Consider the following 24,628-nt stretch of genomic DNA (forward strand, 5'->3'; position numbering starts at 1 on the left):
TGTGATATTTGTGGTGAGAGTTTTTGACTCCTCCTTGCTGGGAGGTGGATGATGTTGAAGATTCCTTCCTCTTCACTTCAGGATCTGCTTGGGGCTTTTTTTTCATGTTTTCTAGCATGCTTTGCTCTTTCCTCACCAGCTGGCAGCTTTGCATTGCATATGACTTGACTGGTTATTGTACATTTTACATGTGGTATATTCCTGTTCTTTGTCCTTTCTGTTGCCCCTAAAATTTATTTTGCCCAGCTCCTGAGTTTGTATCAGTGTCAGTACTGAGCAGCACGTTGCCACTATCCCTGGGGCCTCAGCTGCTATCCTGTGCCCAAACCTTGCACACTCTGCTGTCACCCCAGGCCTGTGCTCCTATAAGCTGCATTATTATTCGGGAGTCAGAAATACTTCACTCTACACAGTGCAATTACTGTTGTGCCTTTACGTATCAAAATTATTAAGAACAGGCATTGTACCATAAATTATATAAGGTGAAACATAACTCAGGCTAATTAAGGTCATAGCCATCTGGTCATTAGACAATTGCTGTTGCAGCCAGACAAGCTGAAACAAAGCTCCTAGCAAAGTGGAGCAAGTCCAAATAACACAGAACAAGTCCTGAGGCCTATGTTACCTTAATAAAAGGTTTATGGCCCGGTATTAGTGATGAAAATACAGTATTTACTAAGATACAGGGATGCAATAGCAAGTACTTTGTGTGAAGTTTTGTTAAGAAGGCAGTGTTTTAGGGGGAATTTCCTTCTGTTCAATCAATACCATGACTGCAGGCTCCAGTCGTGGTATTGTATCTCATCTAACTTTGAACCAACATCCACAATCTTACTAGCAAGGCTGCCTTTGAGCAAGCTCAGTGCAGATTAAAAGAGTGTTTCACTCAGCATCTCAGGGGTCCATTCTGAGTTCTGTGGTTTTGTGACTGTTCTTTTTTCAATCAGTACACAAGTTACCTGGATTAAATCCTCCATTTTCTGACCATATAACTCTTCCTATCTGTTAATATATTTACCATCAAGCTACTTCTTGTTGAAAGTGGATGTTACTGACATTAATGGAAAACAAAAACTGAGTCTAACAGAGCTTTGAGGCAGAGCTACCCACAATTTTTTCCTTGGTGAGCAAATCAAAAAACACCGATGGCATTCAAAGACATTGAAATTGGGTTTGGGAAGACAGAATGAACAATATTTTTTTATTAATGGAGAAAACTCAAAATGAGAAATAACAGAAATAAATTTAAATTCCCGCATTCTTGCAGCCATTCTTCCTCCTAGTCTAGCAATCTTCTAGTGGTTTATTTGTTGGAACAGCACTGCAGAGTCCCTTCTGGCTGCCCAGTCAAGTCTTTCTTGCCATCATCTCCGAGGTTTTGCACACCATTTGGAAAGGAACAATCCCTCTACAAAGGAAAAAACATATAGACTAGCAGGCAAGATAAGGTTAATGTATTGCCTTACACCTCACATACTTCTGAGAACCCGGGAAGCAAGCTGGGCATAGTATCCTTTTAATTCTATGCACTTTAAGGCACATGTGAAACTTGACTGACCTCATTTCTCTATTAAATGGCAATTGCTGTCTACAAAGAGTAAATTCTCCTCACTCATCTCTGGGTAGAAGGGAGGGCAATCAGACTCCTACCACAGATGCCTCACATAGATATGTGAAATACGGAAAGGTTAATCAGGGCTTTTACTCTACATTTGTTTTCATTTTATTCTGCTTTGATTAATTTGCAGTGCTAAAGTTTTGAGCTCCTTTTCTGTTTATTTTTGTATAAATTATCTCAGGAGCATAATTCAGTTTTATTGGATGTCCAGTTGATTAAAAACAAAGTTGAGATTAAAGTTTGTTACGATAAAGTTCAGATACTTGGTGAAACTGGACCAGTTTCAAACAGTGCAAGTTAACATAGGCCAGCCTTTAAAACTGTAATTTGCTCCAGTATGATTCAGCATGATCAGCAAGGTGTATTTTTCTTCAGCTAGAGAATGACCTTCTCAGAAATCTGGGGAGATGAGTAACACTAGTTGACAGCATGTTGAGTGGAAAGATTAGAATTGCAATGTTGATGTTGTGGGGGACATGTCTATTTTTCATAGGTTGCCTTTTGCATCTTCAAAGTATACAAGCAGACGATATGAAAATTTTTGAAGATCATTATCCTGTCTGTGTACCATGGTAAGATGGATTTGAATGTGCTAGCAATTATCAATACAAAGCTCTCTTTCTTTAATCCAGTAGATAAAGCAAAGTCCCCAGGGGTTGATCCCAAGCAGCTGGCTGCAGAGCTCCAGAAGGTTTCACTGCAGCAGTCACCTCTGGTCGCTTCCTCAGGAGTGGAAAAGGGATCTCACGTTCACTCTGGAACCACTTCTGCCGCCTCCAGTGCTGTTCCCAGCCCCGGTCAACCTGGTTCTCCCTCAGTGAGCAAAAAGCGGCACAGCAGCAAAGTAAGAAACTTGTCAGTTATGCGGCAATACCATTTTGATGACAAGAAGAGACTGCCTATTTATCTTCTTTAGTGGAGCAAGAAACCACAGCACATGTTGATGAATTCATTTCTGTGACAGTGATAAGTATTATTGTTAAGATATAGAATTTGGACACTAGGAAAGGAGATGATGTGATTTATCCAAGGTCATAAAATATTGGGCCCTCTCTGAAAATAGATTTATTAAATTTAATATTATCGTTTTCAAACCAAATAATTGCCCTTTTCATTCTTTGTTTCTGTTCCTTTTTAAGTACATCCTCCATGATGGTGAGATACTAGTCCCACAGAAGAAGCTGATATTACTAAGGCAATAATTTACCTCTCTGTACTAAGCTGCTGTTTGAAGTGTTACAAGCTTTGAATAATCATAGCAATATTAAGCATTTCTCTGAAATCCAGGGAAAGAATGAAAAATAAATTTACCATCAAAATGTGTTTTGTCACTAGCTAATTCCCATGAAATTATTAAGTACGTTTTCTCATTTTCTTTGCCACGTCCTGTTCATTTCTCAGCTTGCTTTCTTCCTCCTTGTGCACCCGCCTGCACACCTGGAAAGGGCAGAACGGGAATTTAGTGGCATTTTTTCAACTTGAAACTGCAAACTAGGTGATAAAGGCATCTGTCACAATTTTTGTATTTTGTGTCAAAATATATAACACCTGAAGTGAAAATCAATCCTTCAAAGACTGCATTTGCTTAAGCAATTTGCAAGATAGTTAAGGTGATTGGTACCCTGAATACCCAGCTTCTTGCTGTCTTACTATTGGAAGTTTCACATTGCAAATGAGGTACTTTCTAGATTTTTTTCTCTCTGTATCTTTATTCCTTCTTGGGACTGTCAGGTTCCTATTGCATTATTGTTATGTTTGTGTTTCTGTGCTGTTGAAACTATGACTGTGTTTTGAACTGCGAAATTCATTAGGTGCTGTGCAAACCAAAACCAGTCCATGGTGCCTGCTCACTTCAGATGGCTCTTCAATGTGCTTATGTAACTTCCATGTGAGAGGAAACACAGAAATCTCTTTCATCCAGGAATTTAGCAAAACCTGTAAATATATTTATTGATCAGCTTGTTTTGGATAGTAATTCGGTCTTGCCGCAATTCCCTTAGACTTTGTATGAGCTGATTCAGGTCTATGATGCACAAATTAAATCCACGTCGAGATTGTCAGGAATCTGGCAGAATTGCCTAATCATCAGGAGAACAGCTGGTTTCATCGCACCTTGCTGTGAATGTTGTATACATCTACATATGAACAAGTTTGCCATGTGCTTTAGGTTTACCAGTGAGAATAAAGCACTTCTGAAGTACAATTCATGAGACTGGATGAAACCTGTTACTAAAGTGCATGCATTGCATGGAAAGTAGAGGGCAGGGCTCTCAGTGCAGATGTCGCTATCTAGACTGAAACCCTTTTCATTTGGTTAAATGAATCACACTCCTAAATTCACTGCATAGGGTATGGAGATCCATAAATCCTTGATGTGTTGTGTGTCCTGGAGTGGTGCTTCTCTCTGCCCACATGAGAAGGTTGGGTTCCCAGCTTTCGCACTGTAGCAGGTCACCTAAAGTTTGATGCATAAATTTCATTTCCTGCTTCACGAAGGATTTAGTAATCTTTTACAAAGATTCAACTGGAGGCTTATAAAGATGAAACAAAAAGTTATTAAAACTAATGCCTTTATGTAGAGGATGCAAAAGTCAAACCCAATCAGGTAAATGTTTAAAGCATTCTTTGCTTATTTCTGAAAATCATGTCGAGAGGGGTTTCTTTCATAATAACCATAGCTCTTTTTGACTTGTATAGTTTCTGTTCATTGACTGCAGGCCAAATTTCTAATAGTGTTGAGCTCTGCTAGAAGAGAAAGCTACGGCTCATCCTTTCTGGAACGGCTCTTTGCCTTGGGCCGGCAGCATTTCTAGGCAGGCTGCAGCCATGCCAAAGTATTATGACAGACTAAATATCCAAACTGCCTAGATCTTGTTTTTGCAACTGTTCTTATTTTTAGCAAGTTTTTGTTTCTTTTTTCTTTTTTTTTTCTCTGTTTTATTTTTTTTTTTTAAGCTTTCTGTATAGAATATATGCTGCGGAAAGGTTGTAGGGGTCTCTGATATTCTGCAGTGCTGATTCTCTCATACTTAATGCTTTGTTCCACTTCTATGGAGAGTGATAGCACATAGCAGCCGAGCCTGGCATTAACAAGTTTCACATCATGGCAATGAGAGCCTTCTCCATCAGGTGTGAAATTACAAAGCACCGGCTCTTACACAAGGTGTGTGAGTGCGTACAGGGAGTATCAAAGAAATTAGAATGAAATTAGAGTAGCCATCACATGAGAGATTTAACCTTTGGGAGCTTTGAGCTGACTATATCCTGTGCAGACCTGTTTCTTTTGTAATGTAAATAAGCAGGATCATTCTACAGTGCAGATTACACCCAGGATATAAATGCCCTATAGGAACATTTAATTGTCTTTGTATCTTGAAGAATGGGTTGTTTTTCTAAATCCTCAGATCCTTTGGCTCTTAGAGAAGTCAGCAGTAAGATGCTTTTCCATCTTTTCAAATTAATCCTCACTGAGGCCCTGATAAAGAAGGATACTTATTTTCATCTCTGCTTTTCAGTCCAGATCCAACTTCAAAGTTGGCCCAGCTCTGAGCTGGGGGTTGGACCAGATGACCTTGAGAGGTCTATTTCAGCTTAAATTATTCATGTCTCTTTGAATATTTAGGTAGTTCTCCATGGTCAGTTTTAAGCGAGCTGATATCAGAGAGAAAACAAAATATTTAATATGCTGAGTCACAGCCTTGTAAATGAATACAGATATTTAACAATGATATCAAAACATAAAAATGCATATTTATTTTTACAGAAAAGTAGATGAAAACGAAGTAACTGCATGACTAAAGAGAACTCCACTTTAACCACCTTTGGAAGTCCCCACACAAATTCAGCATGCCCATTCCCTTTTCTCTGAACTCCTTGTACATTATCTGTGCTAGTACAATCTTTATTGCATGATATTTGGAGTGAACAAACTCATTATTTTTGCTATTCAAACTTCTGAAAAATTAGAGCGTTTGGACTATCGGGCAGTGATATTTGAGCCACAGAACAGCTGACACCATGTTATTTTGTAGCATTGTCAGTATTGTCAGTGCTAGTACCAACTGAGATGAGAACTATTAAAGTATAATAAAATCCAGTTGCAGAGTTAAAGTTATGGCTTAAGCCATTTAAGCCCTGATTTGAAAGTTTACATGATGCTCAAGTAGATTTCAAAAGGAGTTAAATTCTCTCTTTGAATATTCTTTCAGGGACCAAACAAAATTTAGGAGTAGTTTGCCATCAATCTAAAATATCATGTAAGATTCAGAACATTTTATAAACTATTGATGCCCTGTTTTAGTTGCTGGATGCATTACACTTTAAAAGCTTTGTAAGGTACCAAGAAAAGCTGGTTTTAAAATTTTCCATGAGAATTATTTTTCAGAGCCACATGCATTTCCAGAAAAATCAACATTTTTTGTTTTTCTGAAAAAGTTTGTGTTCATAACGAAACACATCTAGAAGGCAAAGTAAAGCATATAAAACAAACAAAACTAAGGCTACACAGGACAGCGAATATAATTAGATGAGAGGCAGGTTTGGGCTGTTTTTCTCCCTTGTTTTCTGTTGCGCTAATGCTTGACTGGAATTTTTCCGGTTAGTTCTGGTCTGCGGGTTTGAGTGATTGACGGGATGTTTCCTCATTGCAAACCTGAAAAGGGTAGTGCATCACCTTAACTTGGTGCTCTGATCTGGGAGACATAGGCTCTGCTTTGACCTAATTTAAAGCAATTCATTTCCAACATCCTGAGAAAATCTCTAAGGGTTTTTTTGGAGGATAGGGCAGCACAAAAGAGGCAGATGAGTTTTCCTCCTCTCAGAAAGTGAAAGAAATTCTAATGTCAGGCTGCTGGTCACTTCTGGAAAGATGGGAAAAGATGACTTCCGGATAAGTCTTCAGAGACCAGTAAGTTTGTCCTTGTTTGCATCCTTTGTTTTCTGCTGCATCAATGAAGAAAGCAGATGTGGAAAGAATGCAAAAATATTCAAATCCTGCTACTGAACTTTCTTGCTTGACTGATGGCTTGCAGATTAGAGATAGATCCAGGGTGGCTCAAGGGCACCACAGTTTAACAGAACGGCATTTTATGAGAGTCCGGGATGTGAAGCAAATTATGATATTATTTTCGAACTACTAACAAGCAGGAGGGAAGAAAACACGAAAAAACAAAGACACCAAGGATTTTATTGCTTTTATAAGCAACCTAGAGAAGCTCAGTGATAGAGAACAGAGAAGAACAAGCAAAATTATACAGCATTGTAAAACAGAGGACAGAAAATTTTAAATTCATGTCATGGAAAGTGTGTGGAGGAATTTGATAATGAAGAGGTGTAGCTGGACTGATTGTCAGAAAACACATAATAAAGCAAAAAATATTATCTGAGATAGCTTGCAATTGTGAAATCCATTTACACACTTCACTCAGTTTTACTACCATTCTTTCCACTCTTTCTACCCACTTTAACCTAAACTCAATTTAAACTAGTGTAACCTTTGCCTTTCAATAAAAGTATGGATATGTTGTACTTGACATGATATTTGGTTTCTCTTTGCAAAATTCACTTTCGTTAGACAGAGTTAATGCTATATGTCTTTTTCGCTCTATGCCTCCCTGTGTGACCAACCAGCTCAGACTGTAAAGACTTTGGTGTTCAAGTGGTCTGAGGCTGTACTTGCACAAAGTCTGGGCTGGACTTTAAGTGCTGTTGAAATACCATAACTATTAGTTTTAAGCATACAAACTGGAGACAAATGTTTTTTAAAAATATATGGCAATACAGCAGTATAAACAACAAATGTTAAAAAAGTTAACTTCGAACATCTATTATTTCCAATATGCATATGTGTATATTTGTGAGTGTGTGCCTATGTATTTATTTATGTATTTTAATCCGGCAGCCCACTGAAACTGTGAAGTCTGCTTCCCATCCAATCACTGGAGAAATTCAGGTAAATATTTAATTCTTGCTGTGTAAATTGTTGTTGCTCTTGGCTGTGTTTCCCTGTTGAATAAGTTTGCTGAACACAATCTCTATTAAGTGATTTCTTATTCAACTCCAACTTATTGAAATGTCACTAATGTAAGTCAGTGCTAGATTTTTGCCTCTGTCTTTAATGTTGTCTTGTGAAATACAAACAGAAGAATGGAAAATACTACTGTTCCTGAAGGGGATAAAAATGTAGTGAAATTCATTCTGATCTTCAACCTTTAGGCACTTGTTGTGGTTTACATCACAAATTCCCAGACTCTCTGCATTTAAGCAAAGGCTGCTGTGGGTCCCTCCTAGTGCAGTGGATTCATTTGCATGCAATGCCAAGTTTGTGATTATGTCTTATGCAAACTGACTTGACTTCAGGTTGTTTGTTTGTTTGTTTGTTTTTTAACAGTGGAACTGGGAGGAGCAGAATAAATTAAGCCCGATTTCCTATAGATTTCTGTCTTTTGTTTCCTTAACTCATCCCTCTGTCCTATACTAATCCTAAGGGTTTTTCCATAGTACAACATCCTTTCTGGGCTTGGGCTCCAGGCAGTCAGAATTTGTGTAATTTCTACACAGTAAGCTGGCTATTGTTCAGAAGAATGTAAAGGGTTTAAATTTCATCTGCTTTTGCCCAAATAGAATTGATCAATATGCATGTTTCCTTTTTTTTTTTTTTTTTTTTTAACTAATACTGATAGACTTTGAGAACAAAATTTGCTTCAAGGTCCAACATAATCACCTAGCATCTCATCCTAGTCAGGAGAGAGAGACAGAAACTGCTAAAATGTATTTCCAGCCAAAGTAAAGGTCTAAAACTGATTTTATTCAAATAATTTTGGAGAGGTATTGAATCATTTAGGAAATAAAATTAAATTATCTTACTGTGTTTTAATGCATTCTCTAGCTTCAAATCAACTATGACAAACACCTTGGCAACCTTATCATCCACATCCTTCAGGCAAGAAACCTTGCTCCCAGAGACAACAATGGCTATTCTGACCCCTTCGTTAAAGTTTATCTTCTGCCCGGGAGAGGGTAAGTGTAGGAGAAATTTTAACCTAAACTTTCTTTGAATTTGGGTGTGTTACTTGTCGTTAATATATACTATAAAAAAAAAATCTAGGTATGAAACCAGGAAAAATGGTAGATTTTTAATAGAGAGCCAGATCCTCTTCTCAGGAGAATGTGCACACTTTGCTAATCACCTCAGGGACTTCACGATCATTCCTGTAGATTTTTTTATTCTGTTTCCATGTAAAAATTCTACTACATGCAAAAATATATATTAAGAAAACAGCAGACACTACTGTAATGTACTAAATACATGTAATAGTCTCTCTAATGAAGAAAACTACGTTAAGGTTAAAATGGAATTGTTGCTTCAGCTCAAGACATTAACTTGGGACAGATTCACAAACATGCAGAATTACAGTATCAGAGATAAATTTAAGGTTGCAATGTAATATAAAAGGTGAGAAATAGTAGACAGGAAATATTAATTCCAGGTGTTTTTTATGATTTTTTTTAAGAGTTAAGATGTCGTTTTAGAAATTCAAGTAATTGTCTATCTAATGACTAAACAAATCACTAGTCACCGTTTTTTTTAGACTCTGTAATTACAAGTATCTCATTAGGGCTTCCTTTAAAAGTATGTTTCTGTATCAGCAGTATTATAACTCTTTTTTGTGCCCTAAAGTTGCAGAATGCAACATATGCGTAAGTATACACGGCTGTAATAATCCTGTTGACTTCAGTGACAATATCTAAAGCTTAATTGGTGGATTAGACCTTGGATTGCAAAAACAAATTCCTGCAAACTTCTCTGCTTGTGTAATCACACTCATCCTAAAAGACTTTTAGGCTACAACCATGCAACTAATGATCTGTATTTCTGTTCTATTCAAAGTAACAGGAAAGTAGATGCTCAGGTCACAGTTCAGCACTTGGCATATGGGCAAGCATCACTAAAAGCACACGAATGGTACAACTAAAGGCAGGTGTATTCTCTTGTAGCTTGCTGATTCCAGCTCTACAGCATTCAATATGGTTCAGTGGCACTGGGCCCAAAACTATTACTGAATATAATGGGAACAGATCCTAAATCTTGAGGGGTTTTTTAATGCACATAAGAGTCTTGTAAAATACTTGTCAATCTTACTGGGAATTTTGCAGGTGCATTCACTGATGTAGAAATAAGACTTTGAACTAGAGAGATATTTAACCTGCAGAGGTCTAAGCCAGATCCAATATATGTTTAAACTTGCGGGCAAGTGATGAAAACTTTGGATTTTAGTTTTGTTTGGGTTCATCTTTTTAAAACATGGCAATGTTACTGTTTTGCGTGTAACTTGGGACTTTAGGGAATAATGAAAATGAAAAGCTTCTCAAAAGAGACGAGCTTATTTCTGAAATCAGAAACTTGAATTGCTGTTGAATATCTTTTATCTGTAGTTCAGTCCATGCTATACTTCTTATTCTTCCTAGTGCCTCTGTTTCCTTTGATTCTGATAGTAGAAACTACCTATTATTTGCATGTTTTCTTTCACCTCTGTCTCACTTTCTCTCACACTGCTTCCTCTGTGTTCTTATCTCTGTAAATGCTGGGTATGCAGACAAGTCATGGTTGTCCAAAATGCAAGGTAGAGTGTACTATCTTCCAATTTTATTCTTTCACTTTTTATGCATGCATGATATTATGATAAGCCTGTGCATTGAACTATAGATTTCTCTTGAGTATTGATGATGTGATTGCAGTGTGGGTTTGCTGTTCATTCTCTAATGAATCCCATTTCCAGGTCAGAAGAAACTGTAAACAAGTAATTAATGGCCCTCAATATTCCAGGGCCAAATTCTGATGACAAGCAAAATTTCTTTTGAAGTCTGGAAGAATTTTATTCAGAGATATCTAAAGATTCATTCTAACTCACTGAATGTTGTGAAATAATTAACTGTGAACTTGTATCAAGATTTTGAATGGTGTTACTGTCAGGAGAAATAGGCACTCTTTGGAAATTAAATGGAATATTTTTCTCTCTACGCCTTGCACAGTGTATAGACATTGAAGCCAGGGATAATTCTAGGTAATTGCACAGCTGGCTTTAAAGCTGCTTGATCACATAAATGGCTATTTGTGGTAAACAAAGTTAAATTTTTATTTATTAAAATTAGTAGTGCTTTGTTTGTCCTGGAGTTGGAAACATAAGGCAAAACTCCATTCTCAAGATATGCTAATATCAGCCCAAGCAAAGTATTATATATAATAGTAGTAATTCAGCCTTAATTCTAAATCTGGTTGAAAGTAGAAACCTGACCAAACAAGTCAACAGATGAATTTTAATACACTGATCTTCTCTATCATCAGCCTGTTTCTTCATTAATAAAATTATTTAATTAATGTGTATAAATGCCACATTTTATATGCAGTTATTCTATTATACTTTTTTCATTGTACTTTCAGTTGTATTATTTACTAATAAACTATAGTTAGGGAAGCATAGAGAAACAATGAAGAAAAGAGTAATGCAGTCTGTATATTTTTACATAACATACTCTATGAATTTCAAGTGCAAATTATTTCATACTGGGTTTAGACTGGTTTAATGAATACATTTGATTAAAGCACCTGTCAGTCACTGTTGCTGGGGGAAAGTGCATTGGTGGTATGAACTCAATGTATTTGCCAGATCCTTCCCTTCAGAGGTCTAGAAACTTTCAGCTGTCATCCAGCTTTGCCTGAGTCTGCACGTCCTTAGAAGTGGTCAATGTCTCCTGCTTCCCTCTGCGACAGATCCACACCATAGGTTACACGAATGTGGGCTAATGCCACCCTTGCCAGTTTAGACCCAGATACTCTATGGACTTCAGTGGAAATGTTCCAGAGTTACCATGTTAACAACACATTTAACTTTTGTCTCTGCCAGCTCTGAAACTCAACAGTGCATGAATCACCTTCTCATATTTCTGAAAAGAATCAGAAATGTCTGAAAAGAATCATAAATTCACAGGTCCCTTCACTTTTTTTGATAAACTGGAAGACAAAGGATAGCATGTTTTGCAAGAAAATAAATGGAACTGCATAGAACGACTATGAGTGAAAAGTGGGGGTGAAATTAGCTGCAATTCACTTTAATTAAAAGATAACAGTCTAGTCAGCAGGTTGGATATGGCCACCCCCTTTTGGAGAATAAGGCCACTAGACACTCTAGAATAATTACAGGGGAGCACTGCACAGTAAACTTGAGTTTGTAGAATGAAACTGCCAGTGCTGAAGACCCATCATTGATGTATATGGGTTGATGAAGCACATACATCTTTTTCATAACATTAATTCAGACCTGCTCCAATCTGGTACCATGGGTGGTACATCATTAGTGACTAGCTGATTAAATGAGTCCCTGCAGTGCATCTTCCGAGTTAATCTCATATGAAAGGCATCCAGTTCATTACTTCTGAGACTGTGCCACAGCGCGAACCAAAACATAGTTCAATCAAAAGTCAGAAGTGAGAATCAGGAGAACAACATGCTACCAAAAATTAACCTGAAGACTGTTTAATAGAGCAGATACGGATTATTCTGTGCCATTTAGCATTAGTGCTGGAGAACAGTCCTGGGCACATTTAATTTAGTGATAGATATAGCAGTAAGTCCTTTAATGTATGGAAGGTTCAAACAGAAAACAAAGGGCAGTTGGCTTGTAGGGTGGCAAAAAGAAATTCTTAACCTTATACCTTGTTGGGTTTTTGAAGTATTAAAAGCTTCTCTTGTTCTCCTACCCAGCACTTATATTAAATTAAAATTGGAATGGAAGCAAATCTGGTATCAAAGCTCACAGAGCTAGATTAATCCATACTCTGTCAAAGGTCAGTGTATTGTTTTCTTCATACTCAGGAAATTTAAAGTGCAATAGAAAGCATTACCAATTCTCTTTAAAAACTGATTATGCAGCCAAAATTTTATTCTTGGCTATTGATAAAAACAATCATGAGCTTGATGCGCTTTTGTGTTTGTTTCCAGTACAGTGAGAGGCAGAGCCAGAGAACAGAATCAATAAGAAATTAGTGTTTCTATCATTAACAGGATATTAGTTATCCCATGGCATTCATTAAACATTCTTGTGAGATGGGACTCCCGTAATTAGAGACTGCAACCTATAAATATAATGGATTCATGCTACTTTAAAGTGCTAATAGGAGGATGGTGTTGGAAAAGAAATCAATGCATTATCACTTCAATTTATAATCAGAGCCTAACACCTACAAGAGAACAAAGCATACCCGCATGTGCAGACCGATGTTTTATGTTGAAACTGTTGTAGGCAGAGCTAGCCTGCTGAAGAGTCAGGAGAAGATGCTTTAAAAAGCCATGTCAGAAAGGCATACTAAAGAAAAAACCCAAAGGCGGTCATTGTCCTCTTCTAACCCTGAGATGTTTCAGAAATGGGAGATGCAGTTCTTTTCTTTTTGTTTTTCTGATTTTTGTTTGTTTGTTTGGGGGTTTTGTGTTGTGTTTTTGTTGTTGTTTGTGGGTGGGGTTTTTTTGCACTAGAACAGAAAGAAACAAAAGATTTCTAATGTAATGTTTCCTCCTTTGTTCAAATTCAGTGCTGAGTACAAGCGGAGAACTAAGTATGTACAGAAAAGCTTGAATCCTGAGTGGAATCAGACAGTCATCTATAAAAATATCTCCACGGAGCAGGTGCGTGACTGGTAGTACTGTTCAGTGCAGTTTGCTACTTTATTATTCGTATGGTCTGCAGTGCTTTCCATGAAGGGAACAGTGCTACTGGCAATTCTGTGAACCCTTGTAAAGTCTTGCCAAATTTAGGAGAAGTTTGGAACTATTTCTGTGCCTCTGATAGAGCTTACTATATCAATACCCTTTTCTTGTCTTTTCTACTCATAAAAATGGTAATTTGTGGGGATTAAACTCATAATCATGCTGTAAGTAGATATGTGACAATTTAAAAAATTATCATGCAATGAAGGAATAAATTAATGGGAGAATAAATTAAGACATAAGTTTCTGAAGTAGATGAAGAAATCACTGTCACTCTTCTTTCCAAAAGCCATGCAAGCTCACACAAAACTCAGGTCCTACCATTTTCTTATTAAAAAATATTTATAGAATACAGAGAGAAATTTTTAGATTTAGCAGCAATTTACAGCAATGGGCTTGAAATTTGAATCACCTGAAAAAAAATTAGAAGATATTTCATTTCATTGTTATAGAGAGATTTAACTCACATCTGGGAAAAGAGTCTGTGGGAGTCTTCTCTGTTTCTTGGCTTCCTAATGCTGTCTGACCTACAGGGTTAACTGAGGCGGTATGAAGCAATTTAGTCCTCTTTCTCCTCTTTCAAAGGGACTTTTTATCATTTGAAAAAGGCTTAAAGAGCAAAGTGATGATCAGTCCATTTGTTTAAATTATGAAGTATATTTTGTAGAATAATGGATCTGTACGCAGCCCTAAATCTTTTTGCCTTTCTTAGTGTGTTGTTCTTGATACTTTCAACTTCATTTTTCAAGGCCACTTAATCTTTCAGTACTTTTTTAAAAGCCCAGAATAACCAGACTCTTTAGTGAATCGATTTCCCAATACTTTTAATATACTTCTCCAACATGACACCAAGACCTCAACCAAGACCTCAACATCTTCCTAACTTAAAATGTCATTTTTCATTCTTCTTCTTCATTGAGAGAAACATAGTTTAAGATACTCATTTTTGCATTGAGCAAAACCCTTCCCTCAGAGGGACGCATATGGTTGCTCACACAATCTACACATCTGAACTTAACAGGCAGTAGCTTAGATTTACTTCAGAGGTGCCCTGTTGTATGTAGTCGTTGTGGTTTGCTGGGTTTTGCATGTTGTCTTGCGTGGAGTTGCATAAAAGGTAGCTCATCGACAATGAAAGCATCAGAATCAAAAACCTGGGATGTTTGTCTAGCTGCAGTATAAGACCTAGGTCTTATGTGCTTTGTAAAAATATTTGCTAAGTCTTAGCAATATTTCCAAACTGAGCTTTCCATTTAAGAAAGGCTCTTCAGTTTACTTAATTTTCTTTCAGGTTCCGCTGTGACATTTCACAGAGCTGTAATTAAGAGAACTTGGGTGTTGGACATTCAATGGATGTTTGATGATTTTAAATTGGATAATGATCTTAGCCTAGGATTTATTAGGCAGACATTTTTATGGCAGAACATCTCCTAATACCTTTGATGTCAATTTTTTGGACATTATTTGATGAAATTTGCTTTTAGGTCTCATGTTGAATTCTTTGAACTTTTGCTTTCTCTTTGTAAACCTCCTCCTTCTCCCTTCCTCTCAGACTATTGTGTAGTGCTTATGATTACAGGTAAGTAAGCTTTATCCAAGCACCACATATGTTGTATATTTTGTCCTCTTGTCACATAAAAGTGTATGCAGGGAATAGTATTTCCTTCCACACCTTTCTATGGCTTGTATCTAGTGCTAATATACCAGTGTGAGTGATACTTCTCCTATAAAATTCAGCTCCCTGGCTTAGAGTAAAGCAAATTCTTAAATCACCAGATAATTCCATGCTGTTGATAAGTTCCCACTACAGTTCGAAGAACTATCATCGTGCAATAGTATATCGTTTGCTCTCATAACCCTCAGAATGGATATTTCAAAATAGTTAAGAATATAAAGAGAAGTACAAAACAATAGTTTCTATAGACTGAGAATAAATGTTCTGATCACAAAACAAGGAAAACTGCATCATACACAAAGTTATACAGAGTTAGCAGTTGTACCCTACAGTAAGCTTACAAATCATTTAGAGTCTTGTTTCTTCAAAGAAGCATTTCCTTTCCCTCCATCAAATCATAGGTTACCTGCTGACAGCAAATAAATATTATTAAATATTTCCTAATATAGTCATTTTAATGTCACTGTCTAGACTTTAGCTGGTTGTACAATTTTTCATTTTCCTTTTCTCTTTTGTAACCTAGCTGAAATTAAAATGAAAATAATTATGGGAAATAGATCACTCTTTGAAATGGAGCAGACTTTTTCAAGGTCAGAATGACTGGTTTCATCATGTAGCAGATTTTACTTTGACAGTTGGAGAAAAATAAACTGTAAATATTTAGTAATTTAAGGGGTTTTTTAAATAATAAAATGGAGATAATTTGCAAGGAAGGCCAAGTACACACATTACAAATACAGTATAAAAATTGCTAATTCAAGTCAAATATCTACTCAGAGCATGAAAGAAAGCATTATACTGATTTGAGGAGAAAATTTTAAAAAATGTAAGTTCTGTTGCAGGTCAAGCCACTGGTATAATGTATGACCACGCTATAAGGTGTGGCTTTCTTTGCCTCAATTTCTTACTTGTCAGAAAGCAAATGAAAGTATTTACTTAGATGATGGATATAATTCATTAAAGCAAATAGCTTTTGCATAGCTCATGTCCTTAAATTGAAGATAATATATTTAGAAAGAGTAATGTTTTCAAAATCCTTGAGTGATGTAGAAGTCTATGTTTTATTTTCAAAATTAGGAAAGCCTGCTTACGAATCAGTAGGGTGTTGATACTTAAATCTTACTTAATATCTTGGACAAGAGAAAGTAAATTTCAAAGTGACCAAGCAAAAGTCTTTTTGTCGTTCTGTGTACTGAAGTGCACCAATATAGAGAAAAGTACAATACTATGTTAAGTACGAATGTAAAGACAAATAAGTATAAAGCATGAGCTAATACAACACCTTCATTTCTATTAATCAAATATCCTGAGACTGAAATCTTTTGCTTTATTTTGAAGTAATTATAGGAATTTACTTGAAGCGTAGAACAAACTGCCTTAAAATTATTTATTTCCTCTTACAAATCCTTATATGAGAGTTTCAAGGAGTATGTATTACATATTTCAAGTAGTACATGTTTAGTTACATAGATGCGTGTTATCCATAAAAAACCCAGTGACCAACAGAGATTTAAACAAGAAACAGACACTTCTGTACATGTGGTGTTGGTTTTGTCTTCTGTTACAGAAGCATTAGCGGTTTCTGCGTATTCTTTCATTGTCTTTGAATGATGGTTGTCCATGGCTGCCTAAGGCTAAATGTAGTTCACATGCAGTAATAATCTTTTAGGTGGTTTTTTTGGTTGGTTGGTTGTGGGTTTTTTTGTTGTTTTGTTTGTTTTGTGTGTGTATGTGTGTGTGTGTTTTTCCTTGTTATCTATTTATTTATTTGTTTAATTTTAAATTATGCCACAAGGCACAACCTGAAATTAGTTGCAGCTTAGTAACACTGTTTTCATTATATGCTTGGAACTCAGTTGAGGTGCACAACATGTGTAAACTTCTTTCCTTCTTTTAGGACACTTTCTCATCTTTCCTGTTGGTATGTTGCCCATTTGCAAAAACTCACAGTTAGATGGATAATGGGTTTCTGCAAATCATTTCAGTATTGCTATAAGTTAAATTCCTGATGGGGATCTGAACTTCTGAGTTAATGACCTAAAACTGGATGATGTAAGGCAGAACCCTACTTTGCTGGGATGGTGTAATGGCTGTTTTTAAAATCACTAGCCATTGAGTGTTCTTTGCCTTCAATAGTGGTTCATAAATACATCTTCAGAAAAGCAATTTATCCTCCTCTTGGAAACTAGTTTCATGCACTCTGCCTAATACAGCTCTTTTGAGGGTTTTTCATTGTCATAATAATTTATAAAGTATTTTATAAAATATTTATTAAACTAAGAAGCTTAAAATATATATCACAAAGAAATGTAGAATACTGCAAGTTTTCAACACAGTTTTATCATACTAATGCAAAGAAGCTAACAAAATAGGGACTTAGGGATTCAGTTACTTGAAAATCTCCTTTTGTTTTGGTTTTGGGTTTTGTTGTGTTTGTTTTGGTTTGGTTTTATTGTGGTTTTTTTTTGGTTGGTTGGTTGGTTGGTTTTTTTTTGCTTTCCTGGATAAATATTTTCTTCTTTCTGTCCTTGCACCATCATCACTTGAAACAAGAAGACATGTCCTCCCAAAATAGCAACAACTGAGACTATGCATTTCTGAAAAGTATTTATGCTATTCCTCTTTGTTAAAGGGTAAAAATACATATAGATAGTATAGCATCTAGTAGGAAATTATATCATCCAAGAATCTAAAAGTAGCATGGACCAGTGGCTGCTCAACTCATTTTTTCAAGTTATTTCTCACATTGCAGTTTCTATACAGTCTTGGAACAGCAAAGAAAATTAATTTTATTCAGTCAAGAAAATCAGTTTTACAAATATTCTGTAAGGGATGTTAAAGGAGAATCTTGTTTTCCAACTTTTTCCTTAAGTATTGCAGGATAAGTTTAAGAAGAATTTTGCCTAATTATGCAGGAATAAACCAGAGAAAGATTAAAGAATTGCTCTCAAGTATTTTTTTAATTTTAAGTTTCAAGACATGTTGTTACCTACTTGCAGAGTACATTGTTGGCGCTAAAAATAGTGCAATTCCCGTTTGTGTGGGTTTTCCAGGATATGCTGATTTAAACTTGTTTTTCAAAGACACAGACTTTTCATGGTTGCTCATTTTTCTGAAGCTAGCTGGGTGCAGAAGATATTCTGGATACATAATAATGAGATGAAATTACCATTTAAAGGCAATATAAAGTTATTAAGAGCTGTGAAACTGTTGCATTAAAACAAGGGCCAGTGGAAGTAAATAGCAAACAGCGTTTTTCTTGAAAGTATGTATAATATGAACAGTAAATGGTATAGCTTATAATTTTGAGCAATGACTTGATCCTTTGTTGTCCTTGTGTCCCAAGCAGCCAATTAATAATCAGAGCAGTGAGTGACATGTTGCTTCTCTTAGGATGGTGACCTCAATTAGCACGTAAGATTTCTGGTTCTGGCCTCTTTTATTCAAGTATGTGAAAAGAGTCCTGTTTTCCTTAGTGATGCTTGGAAGCATCCAACAAACTCTTCACTTACAACTTCTCAACCTGACTTTGCAGACATCCCATACCCCCAGGATTTTGTTCTTCTCTCTTTTAGCCACATGAATTTATTACTGCCTCTCCAGCCACCTGCTGGCCTTTTGGCCAAGCACACACTACCGGTAGTCAATCCTCTCCCCTTCTGTTCCCAAACAGCCCTGGAATAACATTCAGGTCAATTTCTCCAATGATGTCAACTGCTTTGGTCAATAGCTTCTCTCTCTTGCGCTATCTTGTCATATGAAAAGGTTTACTCTAGCCTGGAAGAAGAGTGCTTGACACAGCTACCAAGCTTAACAAGGTCAACAGATAATGGGTTTCAATGTCTGTCATTAATACCTAACTGTACAACTTGACCTACATGTCTGGATCACTTGCAGAGTCCCATTGACTACGCTGAGTTCTGGGGGTATTAAAACCTGGTCTTCACAGATGAGATTGTGTAAATAGGATGTTTTAGATAATGCATTTGTTATTCACACTCAAATGCAACTTAGGCAAATGTCTGGGATCAAACAACTCAGATCTCACAATGAGAAAAGCTTCAGAAGTACAAAAATGGGGCCTTAAAAATCAGTTTGGCTCTTGTAATGGGCACACATTCTGTCAAAAACAACTTGTGGAAATTCCTAAAAGAGGGCCAAGCACAAGCCCATTTTTCTTGATAACAAATAATAGCCCCAAATTATTTTTCTGATGGGAGGACAAAAGCTGCCTAGCTGTCACTATGAAAAAGGGTATAATGGTGAGATAATGACTAGAAACCACCATAAAGACTTGATCTGAAGTTTATGATGGTAATGGGGTTAATTATGCTTTGATTTAAATTGCAGCTGAAAAAGAAAACGTTGGAAGTGACTGTCTGGGATTATGATAGATTCTCCTCAAATGACTTCCTTGGTGAAGTGAGTATCTTATTTCCTCCTCTCTAACACTGACTGGTTAGAAAGCTGATTAACTGCATGCTGGTACTTGGAGACTGTTTGCTTCCACGGTATGGTACTTTGTTAAACAAAACCTTTTTTACATCACAGTTTTACTGGTCACTTCATAGCAAATGGACATGATTTCTTTCATTCACACATGAAAGACGCCTTCCGTTTACCTCGATAAACTGTGGTCAAGCGCATTTCAGACTCAACACAATGTTACCATGTGATTTTTTTTTTGAGCGTGAGATAGTAACAGCTTTCACAGCAATTGAATGGGGAATTCTTGTTATGACTGATAAGGTGTCCACCTTGATTTTAACGTAACATGGGAAGGCTGAGGAGGTATCAGTCTGTAAATGATTAGAGGATTAAATTCTGCCATCAAGCCATAATTTAGCAAATGCACAAGTATCCGTAAGTGTAATTTGGTCTTGCTGATCAAGGTCTCATTTTTAATGCTACAAAATAGTTATATCATTACCAAAGTATGACTGAAGGAAAAATCTTGTAATTAATAATAAATAAGATGAGTAATCATGGTAAGAAGTATGTTCTCTTTTTTAAAGCAAATAAACATATGCATGTATCATACAGAATTACCAACAATAAATATGATGTTAAAAAGTAATTAAAAATGTTATTACAAAAGAATGTTAGATAATAGTTTAGAAAGAGAAGCCCAGGAAAATTGATCGCCCATATACAGAGTACCTCAGAGTACCTCTGCTCATTCTGCATCTGTATTTTGAAAAAAACCCCCCTCAGTTCAGCTCCAGATCCCTTTTGTGTAACTACAAAACTGAGCAATCAGTGTCACTATTTGAACAATTTCTAAAATAAATGTATAGGAAGCAGCTATATGATTACTTATTTTGTGCATACTGCGTCAGCATTCTTGGTGAGTTCAGCATCTTTGTCCAAACGCAAGGCTTTACTGAATATTTACATTGTTATTTATGACATTTAGAAAATGGATGCCCCAGGAGCTGCCTCTACAGGAATATTTAAACTTTTGCCTGTAAATATTTTCAACCTCTAGAACTATGTTATTTATTAAGTAATTTAGCCTTAAATATGAAAACAGATTTTATTGGAAAAAAGGAATAGAAAAGTCTATCTAGTGTATTTCAGGACCAGGATGTCCAGAGGAATCCTGTGCCATAACACCAGATATGGGATGTCCAAATTGTGCTCTAAGGACTTGCTTGAATAGGGCCAGCACCACTTCTATGTCCCAGATGGCAAGTGGCACCTCATTGTTCACATCCATGGAAGGTGAACTCTTCTCCTACACAGCAGAGCCTCCAGCCTGTTTGGCTTCTTGGGAGCAATCTTCAACCATGCTGTCTTCCAAGTCATTCCCAAAGCTATGACCAAAAACCACACCAGAGAACATGCTAAATAGTTATTCTACTCAGATTAAGTATAGACCTAACCAGAAATACCAAGCCAAAACGTATACAACCTATTAAGCTGAAAGAAAAAAGGAAAGAAAAAAGGCTTTTCACATTCTAGAAACAATCAATTGTGAAGAGGCTGCTTCATCCCTAAACTTGAAGAGGCTTTCTTTTATTCAGGGTCTGGTAATAAACTGACAAAGACATTGTTCCCTGAGGTAATTGCACACTTTATTTGTCTAGCAGTTTCAAAACTTCCCTACCTGACATTAGTTTTAACTCTCTCACCTTGCCAAAAGCAAGGCTACTTTTGTCTTTTCCTTCATCCAAGACTCTGTGATGACTCTCTAGTACTTTACAACTCTTGGCCTTCTCAGTTTCAAGACCATCAAGGGAAGGGTTTTTATTGGTCTAAATGCTGATATTTTTTTTCTTTTTTTTTTACTTTTTTTTTTAACAAATTTCACGGAACTCCTACTAGCAATGCAGGTGGCCTAGAGCAGATTTTATGTACAATGGAGATAAAAAAGTTGGTCATTTCATTTCCACAATGCCATAGCATCTCCCTTTCTTTCTTTTTCCAGTGAAGTTTCAAGGCCTAATTGGCCTATTGAATTCTATTATTTTACTGAAGTGTGAAGGCATCCTTACTGTTTTCTTTTTGTTACAAATTCTGCATATGTGGATTTTTTTAAGAATTAACAAGCACCAGTCATATTATTGAATACTTTATTAAAAATGAACATTGAATTATTTGCCCTTTTACTAACACTGACAAAAGGGAGAAAATAACACTGCCTGATTCTTCAGTTAGAATATGTCTATACAGAGGCAGAATGACTAGATGTCTTTTTAGTCTAGCTATCAAGCCAGTGGTCAGAAGCTACGCTTTAAACTGTCTAGCCATCTTGGTATGGAGTTCTGTCTAAGCTCCTAGTTGTTACTGAGGTGCTGTTGAGAAGACATATTGGTTCAGTCACATCAATATGCTAACAAATGTGGGTTTGGGATCAGAGCTGGCTTGTATCAGGCAAGGTCAGAGCATAGGCAGAGAGTCAGCATACAGCCTTATACCCTTAACTTCTTACATTTGATTGCAACTTTTGGTAACACAACTGTAGACTCTTCTACAGTGCACAATCATTAATAGATGAGATAGAGGCTATATGTTGTACTTTGACTTATTTGTAGGTATTGATCGAGTTATCCAGTGTCTCTCAGCTTGACAACACTCCTCGGTGGTACCCTCTGAAAGAACAGAGTGAAAACATTGATCACGGGAAATCTCATTCTGGACAAAGTAGCCAGCAATCCCCAAAACCATCTGTCATCAAAAGCAGAAGTCATGGAATCTTCCCGGACCCCTCCAAGGGTAGGAATGACTTGGTGCATCTGACCTAAAATGTTTTTCCAGGTGATGGGAAAACCTTTGCTATGTGTAAGTTCTAATACAAAAAATAAAGTTACTGCTATCAAGTTTGTATAGACTTTTATTAAAAATGTATTTATGTCTATGATTAATTCATTGGAGACAAAGCTTAATTCAGTGCCAGCCAACTTACTGAGTAGTTGTGTCCTTAAAACAGGAGCTTACAAGCTCTATGTGCTTTGCACATCTGCTATAGGTTCTGTGCCCTTTTCATTTTTTTTGGTAGCCTTGGCCAAATTCAATATATATTTAGCTATCTATTTTTCATGTTCCTTAAATATTCTATGGTGTTTTATCTTCTGGAAAAGTCATATTAATATTTTATAGAATGACAATTATGCTATAATAGTGCATATACATTTCCAGCCAATGATAATGGACTGTAGCATATCTAAATTGTATTGGAAATCAATGGAGCTGATATAGTAGAATTATACTAGTGTTTAGAAAAGCAGAACTGATCTCAGTGTCTCCTGGTCCAAGAAGTTTATCTCTACTTTTTTTCTTTTATTTTTTTTTAATATATATACATACAGTAATTAGTCAGCAGCCCATTGCTCACTTAAAACACAGTGAATGTCATATCAAAGCAAAATCCATCCCAAATAGCACCCAGATGAGAGCCTTGGAGTGATAAGACTCTGCTCCATCTCTTCTCTATTTCTCTGTGTAATGTTTTGCTAGGGATTGGTGTCTAGATAAGATCTATATCTAAATTAGAGGTTAGAATAGTATGGTATATTTTAAGTTATACTATGGTTTTGACATGACCATTCCTCAGAATAAAACTGCTTACATTATCTAAGTATTCAGGAAGGGTGTAAGTAATGCTAGTCAGTCTCACCGTACTATAGAAGTAGAAAGTGGAAAAAAAATTAGTCTTCAGTCTACCCTGTTATTCCACCAGTGTGAACCTGCACAGGAGACATAATTCACAGGTGACAGAAACCCAATAGTAAATTAGTTATTTCCTGGGCCCGGGAACAGTGGGGAAGTAGAAGATGGTGCTTCATAAGTTTCCTAATCACGATATACCCCAAGACATTGAATGGCATTGCACAGCTTAATCTTTATTCCTTGTTTTGGAATGCATCTAGAAAGACCAGTCAAGAGAAAGAAAATTAAATCATTTGTTTGGTTTTAATAAATGCAACACTTGTGCTTCTTCATTTTCATGGTAGACATGCAGGTGCCCATGATTGAGAAATCCCACAGCAGCCCAGGGAGCTCCAAATCTTCTTCTGAAGGACATCTACGCTCTCACGGTCCATCCCGCAGCCAAAGCAAAACCAGCGTCACTCAAACTCACCTTGAAGACGCTGGGGCAGCCATCGCCGCTGCTGAAGCAGCTGTTCAACAGCTTCGCCTTCAACCAAGTAAAAGACGCAAATAAATTCCTCAGCATGGCAGCTTAATGTTCATCTGTTGCCTTTTTCCCTGCTGTCCTTCCCTTTTTGGCTATTTTTTTCTGTTCTTGGCACACTGTGCTCACTCTGTTCAATGTCTTTCTTTGTGTGCCTGTGTGTGAATACATATGATTACAATATACTCTTGTATATAGAAGTCTTTTTATTTATTTATTTATTTTCATTTATATAGACTGCAGTGAAACTGGCTGTTTCTCCATCAGTCCCTTCACTCATAGTCCATGATGTTCCATGGTTGTGCATGACTCACAGAGAATTCCATTGTGTGGTGATGTTTTGATGTCACTAAATAACTACCAATGAAATAATCAAAACCTGCATAGATACAGCTGCTAGTTCTTCAAGTTGCACGCAAGTGCTGGAGCACATTAACAACACAATATATCCATAAGTAGTAATCAGGAAGGACAGTACTATATACACAAAAGAAGATTTATAATTAAAGAAAAAAGTTTTTTAACTATATGTCTGAGATTTCTATTTTTGAAAGATGACTGTAAATATCTTTTTTTTTTGAAAGGAAATATAAGGCAACCTTCTTAATATCTCAGATAAAATCACATTAGTGTTAGGCAGAACAGCAACAGACAAAAACATTAAACACATTAAATGCAAAATCGTTAAAGACACAAAGCCATTAATAACATCAGATTTCAACACTGTTAATGAGTTTGCAAAGTCAAAGGGAATTGAAAGCTAAGTCAGGTGCCATAGTCAGTTCAATTTTTCTAGTAATTTTTGTGCCATGGATTGATTAAGGGTCAAGATAGATTTCATGTGACAACCTCAAATAGATGAATAAATTAAAACTTTGCTCTCCAGAGTATACTTCAGACCAGTATCTGATTGCTAGCTGAGGGTTTAGTTAATGGCGA

General features: G+C 36.4%; 1 protein-coding gene across 2 annotated transcripts in view; it reads left to right on the forward strand.

Annotated features, from left to right (window-relative positions):
- PCLO (piccolo presynaptic cytomatrix protein) overlaps positions 1-24,628 on the forward strand; it is a 353,249-nt gene that overhangs the window by 268,477 nt on the left and 60,144 nt on the right. For both annotated transcript variants that reach the window (XM_065648563.1, XM_065648554.1), the window contains 8 exons: positions 2,251-2,462; positions 7,518-7,568; positions 8,505-8,635; positions 10,213-10,239; positions 13,202-13,295; positions 19,402-19,473; positions 22,089-22,269; positions 23,508-23,702. In XM_065648563.1, coding sequence (XP_065504635.1) covers positions 2,251-2,462; positions 7,518-7,568; positions 8,505-8,635; positions 10,213-10,239; positions 13,202-13,295; positions 19,402-19,473; positions 22,089-22,269; positions 23,508-23,702 — 963 coding nt within the window. The remainder of the gene's footprint in view (positions 1-2,250; positions 2,463-7,517; positions 7,569-8,504; positions 8,636-10,212; positions 10,240-13,201; positions 13,296-19,401; positions 19,474-22,088; positions 22,270-23,507; positions 23,703-24,628) is intronic.

Source organism: Caloenas nicobarica, chromosome 1 (genome assembly GCF_036013445.1).
Source record: "Caloenas nicobarica isolate bCalNic1 chromosome 1, bCalNic1.hap1, whole genome shotgun sequence".
Classification (NCBI taxonomy): domain Eukaryota; kingdom Metazoa; phylum Chordata; class Aves; order Columbiformes; family Columbidae; genus Caloenas; species Caloenas nicobarica.